This window comes from Gymnoscopelus braueri (assembly GCF_963280865.1).
Source record: "Gymnoscopelus braueri genome assembly, chromosome: 11".
Taxonomy (NCBI): Eukaryota; Metazoa; Chordata; class Actinopteri; order Myctophiformes; family Myctophidae; genus Gymnoscopelus; species Gymnoscopelus braueri.
This window is the reverse complement of record NC_137613.1, coordinates 10,308,702-10,327,091: the sequence shown is the minus strand read 5'-3', so window position 1 is coordinate 10,327,091 and position 18,390 is coordinate 10,308,702. Positions and strand designations below refer to the sequence as shown.

The window sequence follows — 18,390 nt, the reverse complement described above, 5'->3', positions numbered from 1 at the left end:
TATTTATAGGTTTTACTGGTAATACGGAATATTCCCAGAGAAATGGAAATACTGACCTGTGCACTTGTGTTGATAAAAAAAAGAAATCCCCCATGTACAGTATATGACATTGTAGGGCAGTGGTTCTGAAATATTTTCATGTCAAAGACCCCAAATTGACACGTATAAAAGGTAGAGATAGTGATATTTCTTTGGAATAAAAACAAACAAAACAAAGACATGAGAACACTATACAATTTAAGCTGATAAATGGGTAAGATCTCCTGATTGGCTCAAACAGACAACCCACCTCAACATCTAATTATTTATAATTTAAGAGCTGGAGAGATGGGGAGACCCCTGTTAATGATCATCAGAATATAGAGCTTTAACATTTTAACCAACCTTTGAGGCCACAGTCCCCCATTTGAAAATATATCGTGCCAGGGAGGGACCCCCATAAGAGAAGATTTTTCATGTCGGATTCAATTTAGTACAGAATTCTCTTAACTGTCTGTAGTTGTAGTTGGTGGAGATACTGGAGCGAGTTTAAACCTGTGATCTGAATAGTTATTCTTATACGTTCTCTCATTGAGATATCTGGTGAAATAATAGTGAAATTGTTCCTAATTTTTCTTGGAACTCTCTGGAACACCTCAGCCCTTAGCACTTGACCTATAGATACTTGCCCATGCAGACGTACCGTGGTCATTTGTTCTCATGTTTTTGTTACTTCTAGGCTTGTTTTTTCATGACCACAATATAACAAATGTCATTTAGATAACATTTTATTTAGACACGTACTGTATGGAGTTGGACCAGTGACTCTGCTTACATTCTTAGACATATTTCTCATGCTTTTCCTCTCTGTGACTCAGCTGCCTGTGCCACAGAACTACAGATAACTGCAACTTCTGCTCACTATGTTTCCACTTCCAAGCTTACACACACCCTTCATTATAAACATTTCGGTGTGGTGGAATACACGTACACATTCAATAACGATTATATGGGTCTTTACACAGCAGTAAACATTATAGCTGGATGTTGTGCATGTGTGGATCTATGGGAGACTGCATGTCAAACAGTTCCTATATGCATATTTCACATTTTATTCTCACATCTGTCATGATGATGATGTGGAAGGAAATGAATAGAAAAAAAACTGAGAATATTTACACCGCTCTCTGTTGCACCGTTAATAGGGAGGAGCTAATGCGTGCCTATACTGCACACTATACCCAGCAGTGGTGGAAAGTAATTAAGTACATTTACTCAAGTACTGTACTTACTGTAAGTACAATTTTTAGATGCTTTTACTTTACTGGAGTATTGAGTACTGTTTACTTTTGGTACTTTAAGTACATTTGATAGTATTTCTACATTGCAGTATTGATACTTTTACTTAAGTAAAACATTTGGGTACTTTTTCCAAAACCAAACAAGTTTTAAGCCTGAGCTTGACTTGGAAAAAAGCAGATCTACAAGCTCACGACGGGTTGCAATGTGATGTGTCATGAGCATATAGCTATTTTCAGCATGCACCACTGGTGTGTCTCCTCTTCTGTGTGTCCTTTGGACAATGCCCCGACCTGATTCGCAGAATATTGTCTGAAGTTCATTTGTAATAATGCAATAATTTCATATTAATAATAATTAATAATGATTTTATATTTACACTATGTTTTTTATTCTTTGTGCATTTACATGTTTGTTTATCTGCCTGCAAGGCCGTAGCTGATGTTATTGTGTAATCATAATCCATATGGCGACCATGCTGAATGATAAAGACAATAAAACAGCTTGATGCGATCGTGCTGTCATGAGGTCAACCGTGGAGCATCAAGACGCTCCTCCCGGATGTTTGTTTGAAATAACGGGAATTCGAAAGGAACATCTTGTGCCTCCAATTCTTGTCACAGGAAAAAAAATTATATCCCTGGATCGTTAGTTTAAAGCAAGACGATAGGCTCCCAGAATGCTGGACGTGGAGTCGGCGATGGTAGATTTAGAGCACGGATTCACAGAAGTAGATCTCTTGGCAACTGAGTTGTCAACATAACAAAAATGAATAATGGCGAGCTCATGCTCAAGAGATGACGTTGGCCTCTTTCTAGAATGTTTCCACATCATCTACACAAACACACACACATGCCTAGATTCTTTTCATTTTCACAGCGTGACCATTTTGACATTTATTCATCAGGTATTATTACAGTAAATCAACAGTGGAAAATAGTTTGAGAGAGCTACATCGATAAGACACACAGCTACTTACACAAACAAAGAGAGCATTCAAATCTCTAGTCGACCGTCATGATGCCAAAGCTGTTTGGTTGTTTTTAGCAAACTAAAACTGTGTCCAGAATAGGGTTGGGCTCCTTTGGGATTTTCCCGTTACTTAAAGAGAACCGTAAAGGAATCGGACCGTTAAGAGGGGACTCGTTAACGATTCCTATATTTTTAAAAAATCTATAATTTCGGCCATTATTATGATTTTTGATAAACACAAATTCAATCATACATACAATATTTCATACATATTATAGAAGGGGTTCTCAAAGTGAGGGAGTCCAGGGACCAAGGGTTCCAAATGTGATGGAACCGAAATTCCGGTTCCTCAATGTTGGATCCAGTCCCTCCGGTTTCCGAATCCCAACCCTATAGTCCAGAATTCTTCTCACGATGTACGTCACAGTTCAATTGCACCAAACTCCACCTAGCTCCCCTTCTCCCTTCAGTTCACGCTTAACAGCTCAGGTTGTAGAGTAAAGTGTAAAGTAGACTTGTATAGTTTAATCACGTTAACAGTTCAAAGTGCTCATAATCAGCAGGTAAACCTTGTATGACGGGACACTGATTATTTGGAATGTTTTCAACCACCACGAAAATAGCCGATCTACAAGCTCACAACACGCCGTGATTGTGAGCTTGTAGATACTGTACATGCCATTTCCGCTGGGCAACACCGGCATACAATGTCTATAAATTAAGCGTATAGGTCAAGGCTATAAGCTCGTTCCCCAGGCTATAGAGCATAGCAGTGGTGGCCATTTTGTGGTTTCACAGATAGAAAGCCCATACATTGTTCCCATAGAGATTTGCAAAAATATTGATTATAATTCATTATTTTGGTGAATCAATATATCTGGTGAATCATGATTCTGTGTCAAACGTATTTGAATATTTAATTATAATATATACAATATTTAATTAATACCCTTTTTTGGCGGTTTTCAAATATGTTTTGACACAGAATCAAATTACAGCTGAAAGTGTCTATAGGGGGGCGGGACTTCCGCCCGGAAATTGTCTTTTCCAACCAATCACGACACGGCTTTCATGCCCTGGGAATGTAAACATCTGCACATCGTCGACACTTTACGTGGGCGGTTACTTCCTGTACTTCCCGCTTTAGACTCTCTCAGTAAGCAGTTCTTGCCCAGTGTAAGCGGCGTGGGCTAATACAGGGATGACCGTAACATCAATGTTTGATCAGTATATCGTCCAATGCCATCGCGGAGAATACGGTGGAGGCGACAGTCAAGGATGTCCGCTGTTGCCATCAACATTAATAAGGCTCTTTGTGATCATTAGGGGGGAGGAGGAGGGGAGGGGGTGGGGCGTTCAGTTCGTCCAGTCAGGTATAAGCTCTACCGCTCTTCTCCCCCTTAATATTCGTCATCGTCGTAGTTTTCCTCATGGTTGCTGTCTGGCAGGGCGTACATGGACCTGCTCTTCTTCTTCCTGCTGGCGCTCCTCGCAGAAGCGTCCTGATTAGTGGACATGGACATGTAGGAGGCCATGCTGTTCCTCACGCCGTAGCTCACCATGTTGTCCCTGTCGTTGGACATGCCGGGACTCTCTGAGCCAATCAGCTGCTTGCTGCCATGGGTGGAGGAGAGATCACATTATGATGATTAGAAACATCTCTGAAATAACTTTAAGAATAGTCTGCTGTCATTGGTTGCAAAAGAGAAAAAAAGGTAGCACTATATATATCGTTGCTGTCAGGCAGAAACCTCTTATCTCCATGTATAAATTGTTTTTTTTCCCCGTAAATTAACGCTCTACTTGATCATACTACAGCGTCACACGAAAGCATCAAAAGAAGCAGATCTACAGGCTCGAAACGCGGCGCGAAGCGACGTGTTTTGAGCTTGTAGATCTGCTACTTTTGATGCTTTTGACTTTGAATCCTGAAAAGGTACAGTTTTGGACACATGAAGTTTCCACCTGACAGAGACAATATTACAGTCAGGCCTATAATGCAATATAAGCGCATATATAATGCATATTATAATGTGCTTATAAGGCATTATAACATACATACTTCTAGCTGTTGAAATAATGGTGAAATTTATTATAAAACAAAAAGAAAGGCCCTTTTTTTGTACCTGTCTACATTCTTCCAGTCAAAGTTGCGGCGCATCACGACGGGCGGGGTGTGTAGGGTGGAGGAGAGCGTAGGGAAGGTTCCTGACAGACAGGGGGAGGTGAGCACGCAGCACAGGCCATCTGCTGCATCTGATGAAACCAACGAGGAAGAAGGAAGGAAAGGGGAAGTGAGATGTTGTGCTACACACACACACACACACACACTCACACACACACACACACACACACACACACACACACACACACACACACACACACACACACACACACACACACACACACATACACAGCTGGCTGCATACTCCCTCAACCACAGGGGTAGAAAGAAAAAGTGATCCTTAATGCACCAGTGTACACACACACAATCAAATCAAAATCCTATCTCTCATTTACAGCTGCGTTCCAAAAATATCATCATCCATCTGTGTGCTGCTGATGAGATGGAACGACTATTTATAGCCAACACACATCAATCAAAGACATGTACATGGATTACAGTGTATCAGTCGTGTCAACCGATTTCAGTCATTTGGATTCCATAGCAGCCAGCATGTCTTTTATGGCATTGGTTCTCAAAGTGGGGTCCGGGGACCCCCAGGGGTCCTTGAGGGAGTTCCAGGGGGTCCCCATCTAAATGGTAGATAGTTAGGAACCAAATGGACCCTTATGGGTCTGTAAATCTGAGAGTGTACAAATGGAACCAAATGGACCCTTATGGGCCTGTAACTCTGAGAGTGTTCAAATGGAACCAAATGGACCCTTATGGGCCTGTAACTCTGAGAGTGTACAAATGGAACCAAATGGACCCTTATGGGTCTGTAACTCTGAGAGTGTACAATGTTAGGGTCCATTTGGTTCCATTTGTACACTCTCAGAGTTAAATTAACATTGATTTTACAATATGGGGTCCCAAAGATAGAAATGCCATTAAATGGGGGTCCGTACCCCATAGCCTAATGCATGTCAAACTGGGGGTCCTTGAAAAAAAAATGGTTGAGAATCACTATTAGAGCCATAAAAAATCTTCTCTTATGGGGGTCTCTGGCATATCTTTTCAAATGGGGATCCGCGGGCTACTAAGTGTCAATATGGGGGTCCTTGACATGAAAAAGTTTGAGAAGCACTCTTCTATGGAAGCATGTCATGTACCCCAAAAAATTGCCTATCTACAAGGTTTAGAATGATAATACCTTAACACCATAATTGGCCTGTCAACATGTTTCAGTCATGAGATTTGACTTTACTTTATTCCATGCATGTGTCTGAGCACTCCCTACGAAACGCCTGCCTTGCCGGGGAATGAATGACCCCCCCGCAGACAGACGCCTTCATAAAATGTTGCATACTACTGTACTTTGGTCGGGAAGACGCAAGTAAGTAAGGCTCCGTTAACCGCAGAGGTGCACGAGACTACAGTCACTTCCTTGTTTACATTCTGTGGCAACAACGCTGTCGGCCCGTTGCAAACTGTATGATTGCTCAAAAAAACGGAATGTTGTTATGAGACACATCGTGCAAAGAAATAAGCGTTTTTAAGTAGGGCTGTGAGGGCTTCTGTTATCTCACCATTCGATTCGGATTCTTGGGGGTCACGATTTGATTAAAAAACGATTCTCGATTCAAAAATCGATTCTCATTTAAAAATCATTCCTAATATCTATTTTAATTCACAACAGTTATATTGTTGTCATATGGACTACCAAGTGAATTCAGCCTATAGTTATTCCCAACAGTTCAAACAGTTATATAATACCAGAGAGGGCCGTTTGAAAAAATGATTAGCTTTGATGGTACAGTATCTTAGATTAGGTGTAGTTCTATTTGATGCAGAAACACAACATAATTGCATTGATCTAACATTAACGAGCGTCAACGAGTGTAGCTGGACGCACGCATGCACGCACGCACGCACGCACGCACGCACGCACGCACGCAAGCACGCACGCACGCACGCACGCACGCACGCACGCACGCACGCACGCACGCACGCACGCACACACACTGCTCTGCTGAACTGAAAGCCCTTGAATATGATTGAAGATATGATAATGTTTACTGTGATTATGGTAAGCTCACATTTCATATCACACGCCATACAGTAAGAACTCCTGTAACTTTCACCACGAAAAAATTAGGAAGGCCACCCGACGAGCCCTTTTTTGGGGGGGCCTTTCCAGCACAAAAAAATGTTTACATTTTTTGTCTTTTCTCTATCTTTTCCACTTTAAAAAAATATATATTATATTTTAAATCATGTGCAAATAAACTAAAATATCCTAGTTACTTTGTAGCACTGAATAGTTTTCTTGGCACACTATTTACGTGTCTATTTGCCCTGTCATGTGTCGACAACTGGGTTCATGCTTATTTACTCTGATCTTGCGTTTTGCAAGTCTCTGGATAAGAGTGAGTGTCTGCTAGATGTGGTTGAAGCTACAGATAAGACCTCCACTCTATTTTAAGTACATAAAGGATGAGTGGTTTTTTAAAGACGTTTCACTTTCTGTTGCACTTAACACACACACACACACACAGACTCTACCAGTAAACAACATGATGTTGGCAGAGTTGCGACATACGCCCCCTCACTTAAACATGCAAACCCCAAGCAAGGGAGAAAGGCAAACAGCCTAAACATCTGATACTGTAATTATTCATCCTTATCACAAAGTGCACATCAGTGTTCACAATCAAGTCCAAATTGTCTCGTTTCCAGTTGCCTTCCAAAAATATCCTCTCAGAGCCAGAAATGTGGGTTTGCGCTATAGATAAGAAATGACTGTGTTGACAGACGTTGCACACGTTTTTGGTTTGGTGCGTGTGCGTGTGAGTGTGCGTGTGCTACAGCTAATACACCAGATGTTGTTGTGTATGAGGACAGTAGACAGACATTTTGTGGAAGTGGGATGTACATTCGACCACATTCGAAGCATTCCTTACCAAGGTGCTAAAGTACCAACGTCTTATATAAGGATGCTATTACTGAGCTTGGCTACTTAATGTAAACGGCTTGTGTTCATATTTGGAAGCCTCTGTAATGTTGTCCATAAAGTAGTTGTGAGAGGGCCTGCAGATTTAACAGGAATGCCCAAGCCAAGAGCTAATGAGGCATTGGCTAAATTCTGTTGAGTTTTTCCCACGCTTGTGCATCTATACTGTTTGTGTTAGAGAATTTCTTGTTAAATGTGAACGCAAATAAATATCGTCTCTGTCGGGTGGAAGCCTCGTATGTCCAAAACTGTTACTTTTCAGGATTCAAATTCAAAAGCATCAAAAGTAGCAGATCTACAAGCTCAAAACGCATCGCTTCGCGCCGCGTTTTGAGCTTGTAGATCTGCTACTTTTGATGCTTTTGTGTGACGCTGTTGTATGAAGTAGGGCTTTAATTTACAAAAAAATATGAAAAGTTCAAATATGGAGATAAGGGGTGTCTGCCCGACAGCAACGACATGTTAAGCGTGTGTGTGCGTGTGCATGCATGTATGTGTGTGCGTGCGTGCGTGCGCGCGTGCATAACACCCACCAGAGTAATGGTTGACCAGGTTTTCCAGGCACTGGAAGGTGAGTCTAGGGGAGATGTAGTACCAGGCGTTGTCCAGTCTGAAGATGCGATAGTGCTTTATCTTTCTGTGTTTCACTGACAGTGAATACACTCCTGTGGACATATGATCCATTATAACACTGTTAATGCATGATGTCATATACTTCATTATAACACTGTGAATACATGATGTCATATACTTCATTATAACACTGTGAATACATGATGTCATATACTTCATTATAACACTGTTAATGCATGATGTCATATACCTCATTATAACACTGTTAATGCATGATGTCATATACCTCATTATAACACTGTTAATGCATGATGTCATGTACTTCATTATAACACTGTGAATACATGATTCATATCGGCTCTGTCGGATCTACAAGCTCAAAGCGTTTCGAGCTTGTAGATCTGCTACTTTTTACGCTTTTGTGTGACTGTAGTATGATCAAGTAGGGCGTTAATTTACAAAAAAAAAAAATTAGAATATGGAGATAGGAGGTTTCTGCCCGACAGCAACGATATACTTCTGTTAATGCATGAAGTCATATACTTCCTTATAACACTGTGAAACTGTCATACAGTATGTCCTAAACCGTTATTTTTAAGGAAATGGAACGACATTTTAGTCGTAGTGAAAATAGCAGTTCCTAATCTTGTGCCGTAAGGTACCGTACAGTATGTCTCACACACACACACACACACACACACACACACACACACACACACACACACACACACACACACACACACACACACAACCCAATGGAAAATGATCTGAATGTGTTACAGTAAAAACAACAACAAGTGGTTTTAATTTTCCATCATGTACAAAGTGTTCTATTCTGCCAACTGACGACTGAGAGTAATCATCGTTATAGATTTTAAAGATGGGCCCACTGTTCTAATGTTTACCCAAAGCCATGCTTTGAGACAAACCACGTTTTGGCCTCTGAATAAGGCCTGATGATGGCTTAGCACATCTGAGGTGGTTTAAAGTATAGCTCTGATCTACACTAATGTATGTTTGTGTTGACACCTCGACACTCACAATGTTAGTATTACTGGCATTTTAACCACATACTGTAAGCCCTATTTTAGTTTTTTTAATCTATTTTGAGATTTTTCTGAGAAACATTCAGACAAAGACTACAACAGGTTGAGAGAACCACTGTTTTAGTTGAATATTCCCCCCCAGAATATTGACACTACAGTAGGTGGCCAGTGACTTTGACCAGTTTCACTTTCAAAACCTTTGCATCATGCATGTCACACAAACAGAATGTGGCACACACGTACACAACACCAATGGTTTTGATCATGTGTATTGTGGAAGTTAAATGGTTGATTTGTGGTTAGGACTCTATATGAACAAAGTTGTTATATCAGCAAAACGCATCGCATTCTGTTTGTGTGACATGCATGATGCAAAGGTTTTGAAAGTGAAACTGGTCAAAGTCACTGGCCACCTACTTACTGTATATAGGGTCTTATGTGGTCAAACCCACCTCTCTCCGAGGTGCTCTCTCGCACCATAAACGAGCCCACCCGGTTTCCAGGTAACAGCAACAGCTCCTCAGCCTTCTGTCTGATCACCCCCTCAAACAGCCACCTGCAACACAACACAACCATCCTTACTGTCGGGTGGAAGCCTTGTATGGGCAAAACTGTTAGTTTAACTTTTCTGTGACACTGTAGTACATACATGGGCAACTGTCGGCCCGAGGGCCACATGCGGCCCCCACCTTCACTTAATGCGGCCCGCAGGTTAATATCGGAATACTGATATATTATTGATTTCAGCTGTTACAATTCCAAGCAATGCAAACATGACCCGCTTTAATTACTTCAGTCTATATTAGTAGCTTAATGACTAGTATTAAAATTCTATATTTTTTATGTCCAATGTATTTGTATTTAAGTTCATAAAGTTAACATAAGTATAACTAATTGCATTTGAAATTAAATAAAAATGAAACTTTTCAGGATTCCAATTCAATAATAGCAAAAATAGCCGATCTACAAGCTCAAAACGCGTTGCGACGCGTTTTGAGCTTGTAGATCGGCTATTTTTGCTACTTTTGTGACATTCTAATCTATAATGGCGAAGTACCGCATTAATTTACGAAAAAAGTTAAAATACAGAGATAAGAGGTGTCTGCCCGACAGTATACAATGTGGCCCTCTGGAGTGAGTGTGGAAATATAGTGGCCCTCTACATCATCAAAGTTGCCCACCCCTGCTGTAGTATTAATAATGAGTATAGTAAGACATTAATTTAGGGGAAAAAAACATGAAAAGTTGAAATTATGGAGATACAAGGTTTCTGCCCGACCGCAGCGCTATGCAAGTCACGTTTCAGATGGATCACGGGCTGTTGACATGATGCAGCTGTACTCACAATAGTAGTGGTACTAATTTTACATGGTCATTTTATACTGTGTAATAGCAACACCTTACAGCTGCAGCAAAAGAAACATACAAAAATAAATGCTGAATAGTTCCTGAGTTGTGGCTGTGGACACACTGGATCATTTAAAACTGATTAAAAAAAATCAATTCCAAATGTATATCTGTCCAGTGCACAGTCAAGTAGAGTTAATAGTATGTTATATTAGCAGCAACTGAAGTAAATGAAAAGCTTGCTCTATATGAGCTCTCTAATAAACGTAAAATAGAGAGTAGAGCATCTATCTATCTATATCTATCTGCAGTGTGACCAGCACGGTTCAAGGCAGATGGTCTGCCCACCCTACGGTCTGGTTCTGCTCAAGGTTTATCCCCATTAAAAGGGAGTTTTTCCCTTGATGCTCTCGCCAAGTGCATTTTCAAGGGTTGGAAATGTTGGGTCTCTGGCTCTGCTTTATATGTGAGATGGATGGATAGATAGATGGATAGATGGATAGATACTTAGATAGATAGATGGATAATGTCAGTTGTCATGGCAGTGACATAGCATGAAACATAGGACAGGTACTGAAAAAAGAGATACAACCAAGAATTAAAAAAATATTAATAATAATGAAGTTAGTAACATGGAGGAATTAGAAATAAGTTACCAAAAGGAAAACAAAACAAAAACCAAGTTGGCTTGAGACAACTTGTGATTTGGTACTAAAATAAAAATACATTGAAATGAAGAAAGAAAGAAAGAAAGAAATGATTATATACAAATATGTATGGTGCAAGTTTAAGTAAAAAAATTAAAACTTAAGCGAAGACATGAAAATGGATAAAGGAAATGAAAACAAAGTGTGCGAATCAAGGAGAGGAAGTGCAGTGTGTGGGAATGAATGACTTTGTTCTTTTTACCCGTGATAGACTTTAGCGACATGGCTGTGGGGGATGTAGTTCTCCTTTCCTGTTCGACTGGAGCGCACCCTCCACCAGCGAGCCTCCCTGACAACACACAAACACACACACAACCACAACAACACACAAACACAATGTCAACCACTCTGCTTTCCTCTGGACCAGGGGTGATGCAACTTTGATGATGGAGAGGGCCACTATATTTCCACCCTCACTCCAGAGGGCCACATTTGCATATACTGTCGGGCCATGCTATGTCACACAAAAGTAGCAAAAATAGCCGATCTATAAGCTCAAAATGCAATCTGCTATTTTTTCTAGTTTTGAATTGGAATCCTGATTTTGTTTGCTATTTTTTTTTATTGGAATCCTGAATTGGAATCCTGAAAAGTAACATTTTAAATTCAAATGCATTTAGTTATACTTATGTTAACTTTATGAACTTTGACATGAAAAAGTTTGAGCACCATATTATAGCAACATAAGTGTTTCAGAAAACTGTTAGGATTTAGAAGACATTTGTAGAATCGGCCTCGGGTCTTAGTGAGGGGTCCATTTGGTTCCATTTGTACACTGTCAGAGTTACAGACGTGTGAGGGTCAATGTAAAACCCAGACAGTCCTTGAATGGTGATTTGTGAAGCTCACGTTATTTGTCAGACTTGGGTTTTAACCACATTTAAGCAATTTGCATGAGCAACACTTGCAATCTTCAAAAGCTTTCACGGCCCGCCCATCTGACCACTTAACTCGGCAGCCTACCGTGTTAAGTGGTATAGAGCATGTTTATTTTAATGATCAATATTACATTATTGTATTTTTTTATATTAATGTCATTATCATTACAATCTTAGTGTTTTGCTAATTATTTTGGGGGCCCACTTATATAAAAATATCCTCACGGCCCGCCGGCGAGCCCCGGACCACAGTTTGAGAACCGCTGCATTATGATTGGTTCTTGGACTCACTGTGCGATGACGCTGAGCTTCTCTCCTATCTTGAAGATGGGCTCACTGACGTCAGAGCATGGGTAGTCCTGGATCACCATCAGCGTGTCGCTCTCTGAACGTCACCCAGCATGACAAGCAGAGGGTTAGGATCGAGCAGCACATATTTTTATTTACTTATGATTTATGACTGATTTACACTGTAAATTGTCGTGGACGAAGTGCAAAAAAAATGTCTTAAGTAAATGTATCAATACCACAATGTAAAAATACTCTTTTTACAAGTAAAAGTCCTGGTGTTCAAAATTTACTTGAGTAGAAGTACAAAAGTATTGGCATCAAAATTTGCTTAAAGGACCAAAAGTGAAAGCACTCATTATTCAGAATGACAAATCTTTTGAAAATTGCCGATCTACAATCGTCAATTTTACTACGCGAGCTTGTAGATCTGCTATTTTCAAATAGCCAAAGTATACACAGTATAGGGTTGAAGTGGTCAATGCATGTAATAATAATGCAAATCTACAAAGTAACTAATAACTAAACTTTTCAAATAATTGTAGTGGAGTTAAAAAAGTATAATAGTTGCCTCTGAGATGTAGTGGAGTAGAAGTATTGAAAATACTCCAGTAAAGTAAAAAATGATCAGATCTGCACCTAAGTACAGTACTTGAGTAAATGTACTTAGTTATTTTCCACCACTGTTTACACTTTGTCGTCAAATGGAGTCGCACGCCAAAAATTACACATCAATTTACAATTTAAGGTGTTTAGCGGACGCTCTTAATCCAGAGTGATTTACAGTAAGCAAGGTAAAGACAAACATCAAATGCAGAGAGACAGTGTAGTGCCTCAGTAAACTAGGATCATAGATAAACCAAGAACCTATAGCATCAGTCTAAACAATATAATATAAAGAATCTGTACATTGGAACTATACAAACTAAATCGATTCGGCATGAGACTCTGTCATAAGACAACGTATAAATCAGGCTTTAGCCGTGTGTGTGTGTGTGTGTGTGTGTGTGTGTGTGTGATTTTTTTTTTGGGGGGGGGGGGGGAGTACTGAATATTGTTTACATGTGTGTCTATAGATTTTTCATTATTTTTATGGCGTGCCTCTGATAGACAGCTAGCCTTCTATGAGAGGGTCAGACTGCGTGTCTGCGTGTCTGTGTGTGTGTGTGCAGTGGTGGAAAGTAACTGTCTGTCTGTCTGTCTGTGTCCAGAGATAATCTTGCAAGCCGCTGCACTGATCAGCGGCAAATATATTTTGCACCACCCTGCCAGTAGGCCACAGAAGTACCTCCACCAATAGTCATTTTTTGTGAAGCACATTGAGTTTACATTGTGTGAATACATGTGCACGTTGCTGTCGGGGCAGAAACCTCTTATCTCCATATTCTAACTTTTTGTGTTTTTTCGTAAATTAACCTCATACTTGATCACACTACAGCGTCACACAAAAGTAGCAGATCCACAAGTTTGAAACTTTTGAGCTTGTAGATCTGCTACTTTTGCTATTTTTTTTATTTGAATCCTGAATTGTAACTTTCACAGGCTGAACTAACAGAAGTCATGACCTCAAGTGTAAATAAAAGAACAGAAGACCTTACTTACCCCCCTTTAGTGTATTGTCAATCTGCATGTTGGCGTTCCCTTGGTTACTCGAACCTCTGATCACGTTGGCCATCACGTTCCCCATCCTCTACAGGGACCCCGATCACTGGCCTGAACACATACAGTATACAGTCTTTACCCTAACCCATCAAGACCGGGAACGCATCTGTGTAACCACTTAAACTATTATTTTATACTTTGGGCTATTCAAAAAATAGCAGATCTACAAGCACAGAGTGCCGCGCTATGAGCTTGTAGATCTGCTATCTTTTGAATAATTGTGCAAATATTTGAAAGGGAATATTTTTGACTCAAATCTTTGCTTCTGGGGGTCCCTGGAACAAAATATTTTGAGCTGGGGGTCCGCGGCCAAATACATGTCATTTTGGGTGGTCCTTGACATGAAAAAAGTTTGAGAACTGATATTATGTCAACATAATGGAACGCATGTCAGGATTTAGAAGACATTTGTAGAATCCCCAGAAGCAAAGATTTGAGTTACAAATGTTTGCTTTAAAAAAATATACATATTCAAAGATTAAAAAAAAAAAGAACATGATTTTTCGAAAAATAGCAGATCTACAAGCTCATAGCGCGGCACTCGGTGCCAAATAAATCTAAAAATGACATAGATGCTTTCCCGGTCTTAATGGATTAAGTCATATACACACACAGTACGTGCGTTAAAAACACACATCTCAGTTTAGAAGCCACACAGAGCAGACTGTTCTATTAGTCAGGGTGTGTTTTGATACTTCTTCTTCTTCCCGCAACACGGTGAAGTTCAGTTTGTGTAACTTCCTATTTGCGGACCAGTGTCGCTATCTCTACCAGGACACCCGCGGTCAAAAGGGGAAGCTGAAACTTCGATGGTATCGCACCTCAATTTTCCACTCCAACTGCTCACGCTCTGAGAAGACTTAAGTACAATTTTGAGGTATTTGTACTTTACTTGAGTATTTCCAATTTCCAATACTTTTACCTCTACTCCACTACATATCTGATCCAAATATTGTACTTTTAACTCCACTACATTTATTTGAAAACTTCAGTTACTAGTTACTTTATAGATTTTGATTATTATTACAAAACATACATTAACCACTTGCCATTTGCCATTTGAAGCCGATCTACAAGCTCACAATGCGTCGCCATGCGACGCATTGTGAGCTTGTAGATCTGCTATTTTCAAAAGATTTGAAAACCTGCAATGGGACATTCTGCATAATGAGTGCTTTCTACTTTTGATACTTTTGCTATTTTTTTTTACCAATACATTTTTACTTTTACTCAAGTACATTTTTTATTCCGGACTTTTACTTGTAAACAGAGTACTTCTACATTGCAGTATTGATACTTTTACTTAAGCAAAACATTTTAGCACTTTTTCCACCACTGGCAATTAAGCAATGATTCCGTCAACTGAGAAACGAGTCAGTCAACACAGTATAGAGATACCGCAGCTATCATTAAGTAAACGCATCATATTTGAGCACCTTTACTGCAGTAATACTGTACCTGTAAAAGCCGGTCTTACATGGAGCTTTGGTTCCAGCGCTATAACAACGACATCAAGCTCGGCGACAGAACCCTTGACCCGCCGTGGACGTGCAGCTGATGGTGTGTCTGTCAGAGTTCCTCTTAGGTATCATGTCTGCTGTGTGTTTCGTTCCTATACTATACATGTACAGCCTCCAGAATGATGCAAGTTTTAACCCGTTAAGGCCGGGAAACGCATCTGTGTGTCATTTTAAGATCTATTTTGGCCGTCCAAAAATAGCAGCAATAACAAGCTTTAAGAAAAATCGTGACAATTTGTGCAAATCTTTGAATGTATATATTTTTCAAAGCAAATGTTTTTAACTCGAATCTTTGCTTCTGAGGTGGGGGTCCCTGGAACTAAATATTTTTTGATGGGGGTCCACGGCCAAATACATATCATTTTGGGTGGTCCTTGACATGAAAAAGTTTGAGAACCACTGATATATAGCAACATATTTTTTTTCTCCAAAAAACTGTTAAAATTTAGAAGACATTTGTAGAATCCCCCAGAAGCAAAGATTTGAGTCACAAATGTTCGCTTTAATAAATATACATATTCAAAGATATGCACACATTTTTCACTTTTTTTTCAAAAATAGCAGATCTACAAGCTCATAGCGCGGCACTCGGTGCCGCGCTGTGAGCTTGTATATCTGCTATTTTTGAATAGCCCAAATAAATCTAAAAAAAGACACAGACAGACGCGTTCCCGGTGTGAAGGGGTTAACACCCCAGCCAGCCTATACTGACCTGGCACACAGAGTGTGGTGACAGCGTCTGCACGCTCACTTCCTGTGTCACCGAAATGAGGAAGAGGGACCAGGGGTAGAGACTGTGTGACTTTAGACTGCAAATAAACAAGCTTACATGCATATAGCAGCAGTGGTGGTAAAACTACTCAAATGTTTCACTTAAGAAAATGTATCAATACTGCAAGAGTAGAAGTAGAGTAGAAGTACTCCTAAGGACTGCTACAAGCAAATGTCCGGAATTCAAAATTTACTTGAGTAAAAGTACAAAAGTATCGGTATCACAATGTACTTAAAGTACTGAAAGTAAAAGTAATAAAATGTTTGAAAATAGCCTAGGTATAAAATAGGGCTAAAGTGGTTAATGCATGTTTTATAATGTAATAATTTATATCTGCAAAGTAACTAAAGTTTTCAAATAATTGTGGTGGAGTAAAAGTAAAATGTTTGCCTCTGAGATGTAGTGGAGTAGAAGTAAAAGTATAGACAATTGGAAGTACTCCGGTAAAGTGAAAGTACCTCAAAATTGTACTTGATTACAGTACTTGAGTAAATGCACTTAGTTACTTTACCACCACTGCTGACAGGCATTAGCAGTGGAGGCAGATTCAGACTCTCAGGAGTTTAGTTATTTTTGTAAAGGAATAATTCATGTGGCATGTTTCTCTTGTCGACGGTCATTATGCTATCATCATGCTGTCTGTTTGTACAGCCTGAATCATATTATGTGAAAAAAAAGCGTCTCTGTCGGGTGGAAACCTCATTATGTTCAAAACTATGAATTTTGAGGATTCAAATTCAAAAGCATCAAAAGTAGCAGATCTGCAAGCTCGAAACGCGTCGTTTCGCGCCGCGTTTCGAGCTTGCAGATCTGCTACTTTTGATACTTTTGTGTGTGACGCAGTAATATGATCAATAATTTACAGAAAAACACACAACATTTTTAATATGGGCCTGGGCCGCTGGCGTAGCGGTCCGGTCCAGGCACCTACTGTATAGGCTCCAAAGTAGCCTGACTCACAGCGCGACGCGTCGCGGGTTCGAGTCCCGATCCCGACGGCCTTTGCTGCATGTCACTCCCCATCTCTCTCCCCATTTCCTGTCAGACTAACTATCCTATCAATAAAGGCATAAAAGCCAAAAAAAGAATCTTAAAAAAACCCACAAAAAAGTTAAAATATGGACATAAGAGGTTATGTCCATATTTTGGACATAAAATATGGACATGTTTCTGCCTGACAGCAACGATAACCTTCCATGAGAGACAGTAACACAGGCTAGAACTCGGCCCCAAAAAAAACCCCTAGACTGTCTCATTGCCAGCCGTCGTCTTGTTTTTGCACATATTGTAGAAAAAGGCCAATATGGGTCAGCAGCGTCTATAAATGTCGCAAAACGCCGAAGCCCTTTCAGAGAAGGAATGCAAGAGAACGTTTGAGAGTGGCTTTTTAACCCATTTAGACCGGGAAAGAATCTGTGAAATTTTTAGATTTCTTTGAGCTATTCAAAAACAAGCTCATAGCAGCAAGAAAAATTTTGATTTTTTTTTGTTTGTTGCATTCTTTGAAAATATATATATATATTTTTTTTTAAAGCAAACATTTGTAACTTTCTTTGCTTCTGGGGATTCTAAAAAATAATGTGTTCTAAATCCTAACAGATTTTTGAAAAAACTTTCAAACCTTTTCATGTCAACAACCCCCAAAATGTAATGTATTTGGCCACGGACCCCCATCTAAAAATATTTTGTTCCAGGGACCCCCAGAAGCAAAGATTTGAGTAAAAAAAAAAAAGATTTGCACAGACTTTCAAGATTTTTCAAAAATAGTAGATCTACAAGCAGCGCGGCACTCGATGCCGCGCTATGAGCTTGTAGATCTGCTATTTTGTAATAGCCAAAGAATAAAATAATGGTTAAAGTGGTTACACAGATGCGTTCCCGGTTTAAATGGGTTAAGTATGAGAAACCGTGTCCTCTAGACTCTAATTACTGACCATGTAAAGCCATAGCATTTTAAACCATGTGTTTGCGCTAAAAGAAACCGTGGCTGAAGAAGCTTGTTTTCTTTTTCTGCCATGGCAGCCAGAAGACAAATTTGACACACATTTTGCACAAAGGATGAATTACTGATATGCTGTCACAGTATATACGTACGTTTGCACCAGTGGTTCTGTCTGAACCTTGTTCGTTTCAAGAACCGCATGTTTCTTTTTTATTTATTTTTTTAGATTTTTTTTTGGCCTTTTTTTCAATGCCAGTGGGTAGACAGGAAATGGGAGAGAGATGCATG

General features: G+C 39.8%; 1 protein-coding gene across 1 annotated transcript; it reads right to left on the bottom strand.

Annotated features, from left to right (window-relative positions):
* Nucleotides 1-1,677: 1,677 nt before the first annotated feature.
* sla1a (Src like adaptor 1a) lies at nt 1,678-15,493 on the bottom strand. The gene is made up of 8 exons (XM_080443276.1): nt 15,327-15,493; nt 13,809-13,919; nt 12,210-12,303; nt 11,243-11,329; nt 9,439-9,542; nt 7,901-8,032; nt 4,377-4,506; nt 1,678-3,864 (listed from the first exon to the last, which is right to left on the bottom strand). The coding sequence occupies exons 2-8, from the start codon at nt 13,891-13,893 to the stop codon at nt 3,651-3,653; spliced, it is 846 nt and encodes a 281-aa protein (XP_080299402.1). The 5' UTR covers nt 13,894-13,919; nt 15,327-15,493; the 3' UTR covers nt 1,678-3,650.
* Between the last annotated feature and the right edge of the window lie 2,897 nt (nt 15,494-18,390).

Bases quoted from the DNA above. Each gene is read 5' to 3' on its own strand.
- sla1a (XM_080443276.1), bottom strand. From the start codon at position 13,893: ATGGGGAACGTGATGGCCAACGTGATCAGAGGTTCGAGTAACCAAGGG. The intron at 11,330-12,209 runs GTGAGTCCAAGA...GTGTGTTGTCAG, and splicing joins AAGCTCAGCGTCATCGCACA to GGAGGCTCGCTGGTGGAGGG. The intron at 9,543-11,242 runs GTAAAAAGAACA...GTTGTGTTGCAG, and splicing joins GTCGCTAAAGTCTATCACGG to GTGGCTGTTTGAGGGGGTGA.